Below are 7,912 nucleotides of genomic sequence, written 5' to 3' on the forward strand. Positions count from 1 at the left end.
GTTAATTTAAATCAAATTAAAGCTGTTTCAAACGATGTTCACCAAGAAAAGCTATTTTTAAGCAGAAGTGAACCCCTTTGCAGTATTGCACGGCCCACGAAATTCAGGAAAAGTTGCTTCCTGTCATAAATATCAATTAAATAATGCAGTCGTATGCATGTTAGGCCGGGAATGGGGTAAGAAACCCTATTATGATTTAAAACGTCAGAAAAAAAAAATTCAAGATGAAATTAATCAAAAAAGGTATATGTATTTCATTTGTCAACTCTAGATCATTTTCCCATATAGAAATCGTTTACTCCGTCAATTGGTTTACAGTCCAGTTTTCTCCTTCACCCAATCGACGAAAGACGTCAGCCGAGCGAACGCTACGGGGTATCCAAGTTCGCATCCTTCCGCATGGCCAAAACTGACAACTCCTACTTGCACGTTACCTCCCTCCAAAACTAGTGGACCACCAGAGTCTCCGTTGCACGGTGATTCGGCATGTTCTCCCTCGGCGCAAAGGGTGGACGGTTTGATCACCAACGCACTGAATGTCTTTGAACACTCGTCATTGCTGATCACCGTCAAAGGGGCGTATTGCAGCTTCTCGGCTACCTTTCCTCCATTTTTCTGAAGACCCCACCCACTCACAACAGCTTTACGGTCAGAGAAGCTGTCACTTCCCTTTGGCAGCTTCACGGGCTGGACACGGTCGTTGAATTCCACCGGTTGGGGTAGCTTGACCACGGCCACGTCATTAGTGGCGAATAGAGGATCATAATTTTCGTGGCGGTAGTATTCCGTTGCGGTCAGAACAACGCGACCATCATCTTCCTTGTTGTCGAAATCAACTGCTCCCAGGTGAACTTCAAAAGAGGATGCTCCTTCCGTACAGTGACCTGCCGTCAGAACCCATTGATCACTCAGTAAACTACCACCGCAGAGAGCACTCCCACCCGGTACAAAATTGACCTTCAGCAGCACTTGAAATGGGAACTGTCCCAGGGTAGCCGTTTGTCCGTTGACTACTCGTCCATCTTTTGGCGATGGTAATGCTGAAGAAACAGCTAGCAGAGTTGCGAATAGTACCGTTAGTACGATCATTTTGTTGTGAATGTTTGTGAAGCAGGAGCATTCGCTCTTTTATATGGTCAAGGTTCCTGAATTGATTTTAATCCATTAATTCTTTACAAAGTTGCACTTGAGATAGTACTATTCTAAATATTATTCTCTTTTGGGTTAGGTAATAAAATCAATCTATTTTTGTAATAACATTTATTTCTCTCGTGTGCAGTTGAGGAATCCCCCTCAAATAGACTTAGTCGCATGAAACGTAATCGATGAGATAAATACCTGTCTCGACACTCGACTTGCCTGAAGTCATTGAAAGGTAAACACTTGAGGCTTATCGATTTTTAAGTACACTCCGTTAACCTGGTGCCCGTTAAACATCTATGCTACTCGTTGCGGAAGGAACACTTCCATTATGTAAACTATTTAAGAATTATCCGACTATAAAAGCAAATCAGCGGACTTTTGATCCACAGTATTAATCTTACATAATGCTTGCAACAACACTTGTTCTGGTCGGGCTGGTGGCACTGACCGCCTCATTTCCGTCGGCAGATAAAACTCGGATTGTGAACGGCTCAACGGCTTCTAATGGGCAGTTTCCGTACCAGGCACTGTTGAAAATTCAGCTTCCGCAGGGTCGTGCTCTCTGCGGTGGCAGCTTGCTGAGTGAACAGTGGGTCCTTACGGCCGGGCACTGTACACAGGGAGCGACTTCTTTCGAGGTTACTCTTGGGGCAGTTGATCTGGATAACGTTTCCGAAGATGGCCGTATCATTCTTACCGCCACGGAATACTACCGTCACGAGAAATACAATCCTTTATTTGCGGCAAATGATGTTGCAGTGGTTAGACTTCCGGAACCGGTACAGTTGAACGAGCGTATCCAACCAGTGAAGTTACCAAGCGGAAGTGACTCTTACGCCGATCGTAGGGTTGTCGTCAGTGGATGGGGCCTACAACAGAATGGAGGAAGTGTTGCACAAAAGCTGCAGTATGCCCCGTTGACGGTCATAACGAACAGCAAATGTATGAAGACCTACAATCCGTTGGTGATCAGGAAGACAACTTTGTGCGCCCAAGGCAGTGAGAAGCAGTCTCCGTGCAACGGAGATTCTGGTGGTCCGTTGGTTTTGGAAGGCAGCTTCGTCCAGGTGGGAGTGGTGAGCTTCGGCCATGCCAGCGGATGTGAACGTGGCTTGCCGGGAGCTTTCGCTAGAGTGACATCCTTTGTAGATTGGGTAAAGCAAAAAACTGGATTGTAATGGAGTGTGTATTTTAAACTACCTCACTAATTTGCTATGATTTGAATTGAATATAAAGTTTGTAAAATAAAATATATTGTTTTGTATTAAATATAAAATAAAGCAAAACAAATATGTCGTATCCTGTTTAAATTATTACTAGATTTTATTTTATTTAATGTATTATTAGATGTTTGTAAAATTAAAGAATATACTATGTTAAGTCGAGTTGTGTAATTGCACAACATGTGAAAGATTTAGTTCAAAGAGTTCGGAAAATGAATTGAAAGAGTTCGGCTTGTGCCTGGTGTTGACTCTTCGGGCTCATCATTACCCGCTAAGCTATGGAGGACGACGGAGCTTCGTGGCTTAGTAGGTAAAGCACTTGTCTAGCATATGTATGGTACTAGCTTATTACTAGCTAACATTATGAAGTTTACTGAACATGGAATGGATTACTTGAGTGTGTACATTCATCGAGAGAGTCCAAACAATCATCCAAGTTGTCGATATGACACCTCGCCTCGATCAGTACCTAAACGTCAAGTTTCTTTTCGCTATATCTCCACCTTGGCGATCCTGACAGGTTTTGAATTTATTTCACGACAGCATCACAAAACTTAGAGAAGAATAAAAAATAATGTTGGAGATGATTAAAATGTTGCAGAATAGTATACACAGTATCTGCGAGTCGCTTAACGATCAGGGGAAATTACCTCAATAATACCTCATTCTGTTACTGATACCATACTCTGTTATAAATCAGCCTTGCATAAGAGGAAAAATACCAAAAATTAATATGCACAATACTTCAGGCATAATATACTCTGTTATTACAATACCAAACGCATCACAAATTATTTATTCTGCATATTAATTGTTCGTATTATTTTTTTGGTATTTTACCTCTTATGCAAGGCTAGTTCATAACAGGGTATGGTATTGAGGTAGCCGCTCCTGCGCGGGAAGCGGGTCGATAGGACCGCGTTCAAAGCTCTCGAAAAGGAAAAGGTCAAAAGGATCGCATTTATCTAGTCGATATTGTCTTGTCAATGAGGCACGCCGCATGAAGCTTGAGATTCTGGGACTGAGTGAAGTCCGTTGGCCAAATTTTGGAGAACACAGAACGCCGTCGGGACAAGTTCTGCTATACTCTGGTTTACGAGGTGAACACGCTCCCCGGCATCGCGGAGCTGGCTTCCTACTAAGCGCCCAGGCACACTCTGCGTTTATGAAGTTGGAATCTATAAGTGAATGGATAATCTTTGCCAGATTTAGAACACGAATCCAAAACCTTACTATTATCCAATGTTATGCGCCAACCGATGCTGCCGAACTGCAAGACAAAGAGAACTTCTACAGCCAAAGACAAAGAGAACTTCAATGCCGTCCTAGATATAATTCCAAAGGGTGATATAAAGATCTGTTTGGGCGATTTCAATGCGAAGACCGGATCCGACAACTCGAACCATGAGCGCATTATGGGATGCCATGGTCTCGGAGAAATGAGCGAAAACGGAGAGCTGTTCGCAGAATTCTGTGGTAATAACGACATGGTAATCGGGGGATCGCTATTCCCTCATCGACCGGTTCACAAGGTCACGTGGGTCTCCCGTGGCGACTTAACAGAAAATCAAAACGACCATATCTGCGTCGGCCGAAAATGGAAACGAAGCCTTCTTGATGTACGGAATAAACGTAGTGCCGTCAGACCGCATCGTGCTTTCGTGCTGTGGGGTTCTTTTCTCTCTTTGCTAAAGGAAGTTTTTTAAATTAAACAGTGCTTCTCAGCGCTATTTGTAAATACTGATCCCGTTACGATCTTTGCTTGGACCAGTGCCTTTGTTTTGCGTTGGACCCATTTGCTGAAGTAAAATTCCGACAAGCGATGGTAATCCTGCAGGGACACCATTCTGGGACAAAACTTCTTAGAAGGTCACGTCTCCACGCTCAGCAATGAGCATTAATAAAAACAAGAGGAAGGTGGAGTCTCTGAATTCTCCACTTAGATATTCCTTCTAACTCTAACATTGAAAATAATTCTTCTCCTATCGAACTGAGCAATCAGTTCGATTTGATTCAAGACGAAATTGAGCAAATCGAATCTACCTCTAGCCCAGGTGATTCGATCCATGCGAAAAAACAAAGGATTACCTCATATGTGAATATGTACATTATGTGGAAGATGTTGATTTGAAAATGTATTGGGGGTAACCAATTTCCCTTCGATGGGACTCGAACCTACATCGAGAAATGACATCGAGTCCCATCGAAGGGAAAGTGGTTACCTCCAATACATTTTTCAACATCAACATCTTCCACATAATGTACATATTCACATATGAGTTTTCATAACATTGTAAATTAACGTCCAAGTCGGGTGGTTTGATCCCCGAAAATAGACAATTAACTTTGACTGAACCAAAGGATTCCGCCAATTGTGGTATCTGTTATCGAGTTTTCTGGCTTTAGGAATGAGATTTTGAGTAACCTTCAGGGGATCAAGGTTTCATTTCAGATTGCCAGAAAGGGTGACTGCAGCGTTTTGCCGGGATCCTTTGACGATCGCAAACGTCTTCTTCAGCGGCCTAAATTCTTCACATACAACGACAATACTGAGCGATTGTTCAAAGTCGCCCTGAAAGGTCTTCCCAATGATGATAAATCACTGGTTGAGAATAAAACTGAAATTTCCCAATTACTTGGATTTTCACCAGTCCACAATAGGACAGCCCCATATAAAGGAGTGGTCAAAACTATTAAAAGGCCAATTTTCGTTTTGGGCTTGTAAAATGTGATGAATACACAGCTTATAAGTTATATTTTTATAATCAGCGCTGTTTTATTTTTTTAGATTTTTCAGGGCGGAGTGGAGGGCGTTCCCACTGGCCCCTCCTAGAAATGACATTTTTACGTTTTTTTTTTTAGGAAAACAGCCACCTTTCCATATCTATGTCTCAAAACTCACATATTTATATATGGTTACAAAGCTCTTAAACAGATCTATACAATAGGATTGATAATGTAATAATAGCTTCGTCTAGAATTTAGTTTCTAGTAGTTTTGTAAAAGCATATTTTACGCAATATTTAACGAACATAACAGTTTGGTACCCCGCAGTAAAACATCATGCACTACAATGTTGAACTCTTTAGCTTTGAGGACCATGAATAAAATTCTGCCCAAACTCGCCATTTTGTAAGACACATGAATTTGAAAAATTGCTCATTTTTGCCTTTCTCGTGTACTAAGTATACATAGAAGTTATACATAGAAGTATACATAGAAGTTATATGTATATAAGTTGCGAAGGTCGACGGAGGTCCTTCGTAGCTTATTTGATGATGATGATGGTCCCGCCACATACCCCTACAAAGGTTTGAGCTAGGCGATTTATCTTTAAGATAATTAATTGAATTTAATTTTTCAACAATTTAATCAGATTTGCAAAACAAAACAAAAACGATCTGATTACCATCACAGATATAAATTTCTTAACTTTCCATTACTATCCAGCAAAAATATTAAATGTAAAAAAACTGTTTATTTCATCTACAGATTCTCATAAGTATCAGTAGTGACGCTTCGAGTGCATAAAAATGCAAAACTTGTGATACCTCTCGCACAGATTTCAAAAGTTCCACCAAGAATCGCGTTTCATGTTATTACATGTGTAACGTTAGCCACTCGAAAGCATCAATAATAATCTAATAAACTATGTCGTTGTCAACAAAATCAAAACTTGTGTTACCGCTCCGTCGATATCAAAAGTTTCGGTATCAACCGCGGAAACCAAACTCTACTAAATAGCCTATTACTAATCCGCAGAATCATTGAAACAGCTGAAAAAGCGCAAGTCTGAACATAAATTTAAAAATCATTCATATCTGCTTTACGCGCGCGAGACTCAAACTTTTGTAGACTACACAAGAAAAAGGTCAAATTACAAATATAAAATCCATCATCATCATCGAGGCGAACAAAATAGTTTATTAGTGCCTCAATAATTGAAAAACACAATTGTCCAAACATATTATCCGTAGGTCAAATTTCGTCAAGATACAATAATTAATGATTTTTAAAAAGTCAACTAAGTAGCTGCTTAAAATATAGCTTTTACGTGTGAAACACAAAGTCTCTTGAATTGTGATAATGTCGTTGCACGTTTGATATGTGTAGGCATCGAATTGAAATCATTGATACCTTTAAAAAACAAAGAATTTTGTGAAACTCCATGCAAAAAGTTAGGTGTTCTTACATCTTCCGCGTTTCTAGTGTTATATCAATGAATGTCACTTCCTCTTTCAATTCGATCACACAAGTATCGAGGCAGCAAACCATTTACTACTTTAAAAATGTAAACCATTGTTAAATGCACAATGCTTTGCTTCACCGAGAGGCAATGCAATGCATCCAACAAAAAAGATGAGGAAGTGAATCTGTTACATCTTAAAATCAAACGCATAATCTTATTTTGCAAGCGCTGCAATCTTGATATTTGTGTTTGATTTGCTAAAAACAAAATGGAAGGGCAAAAGTCCAAGTGAGGAGAGATGATTGATTTGTACAATTGTATTATACTTGCTGTATTTAATTCGTTTTTCAGTCAACATAGGATTCCATACTTCTTGGATATTTTCTTGATGACATTGTCAATATGTTGGTCAAATTTCAATTTAACATCAATAATCACGACAAGATATTTAATTTCCCGTACGCGATCAAGAGTCTCGTCATCAATTTTCACCGAGACATTATCAATTGAACGATTTCGCGAAATAACCATATACTTTGTTTTACTAATATTCAATTTTAACTGTTTGTACTTCAACCATCTACTTAAAGAATGCAAATCTTCATTCAAGTGCTCAATCGCTTCCTCCAGATTTTGAGCTGCAATGAATATTACAGTATTATCAGCAAACAAATTAATATCACAATAACGTAAGACCCGTCGCATGTCATTAATGTACATAATGAACACAAGGGGCCTTAATACACTTCCCTGTGGTACACCAAGGTCATTCTCCACGGGACACGACACATAATCATTGAAAGCAGTCCGTTGGGATTTGTCAGACCAATAGCTTTCAATCCATTTGTATGCAGAACCCGAAATTCCAAAGCGCTCAACAGTTTTCAACAACAAGGGCCGAGAAATTGTCTCAAAAGCGCGTTTGAGATCCAAAAACACAGCTAGAATAGTATCTTTACGCTCCATATTTTCTTTTCATTTAGATAATACCAAGTTCAATGCAGTTTCACAGGAATGACCTTCTCTGTAACCTGATTGTTCCGGTATTAACAAGTTTATATTTAAATATGTAATTAGCTGGCCTTTAACTACGAGTTCTAATTTTTTTTCTAATGTGTGCAACATGTTGATGGGACGAAACTCTTCGGCTTTAATCGTTCCAGCAACTTTTTGTATTGGAATCACTAGTGATTCCTTCCAAACATGCGGCACGTGCCCAGTTTGTAACGATTCATTTATAAGGTCCAGCAAGTTGCGTCCAATGACATGAAAGCAATCTTGAATAACTCTAGCATTAACATTATCAACTCCAGCCGTTTTACCTAAAGAAAAGCAAATGTTTTTAAGTTCTTCAAAA

The 7,912-nt window shown here is 39.7% G+C and overlaps 2 protein-coding genes across 2 annotated transcripts; one reads left to right on the forward strand and one right to left on the reverse strand.

Moving 5' to 3' along the window:
* Nucleotides 1-253: 253 nt before the first annotated feature.
* Nucleotides 254-1,266, reverse strand: LOC134210063 (collagenase-like). Its single transcript, XM_062686090.1, has one exon. The coding sequence runs from the start codon at nt 1,087-1,089 to the stop codon at nt 313-315; it is 777 nt and encodes a 258-aa protein (XP_062542074.1). The 5' UTR covers nt 1,090-1,266; the 3' UTR covers nt 254-312.
* A 248-nt stretch (nt 1,267-1,514) lies between these two features.
* Nucleotides 1,515-2,442, forward strand: LOC134210064 (collagenase-like). The gene has a single exon (XM_062686091.1). The coding sequence runs from the start codon at nt 1,548-1,550 to the stop codon at nt 2,319-2,321; it is 774 nt and encodes a 257-aa protein (XP_062542075.1). The 5' UTR covers nt 1,515-1,547; the 3' UTR covers nt 2,322-2,442.
* Nucleotides 2,443-7,912: the final 5,470 nt, after the last annotated feature.

Source organism: Armigeres subalbatus, chromosome 2 (genome assembly GCF_024139115.2).
Source record: "Armigeres subalbatus isolate Guangzhou_Male chromosome 2, GZ_Asu_2, whole genome shotgun sequence".
NCBI classification, from domain to species: Eukaryota; Metazoa; Arthropoda; class Insecta; order Diptera; family Culicidae; genus Armigeres; species Armigeres subalbatus.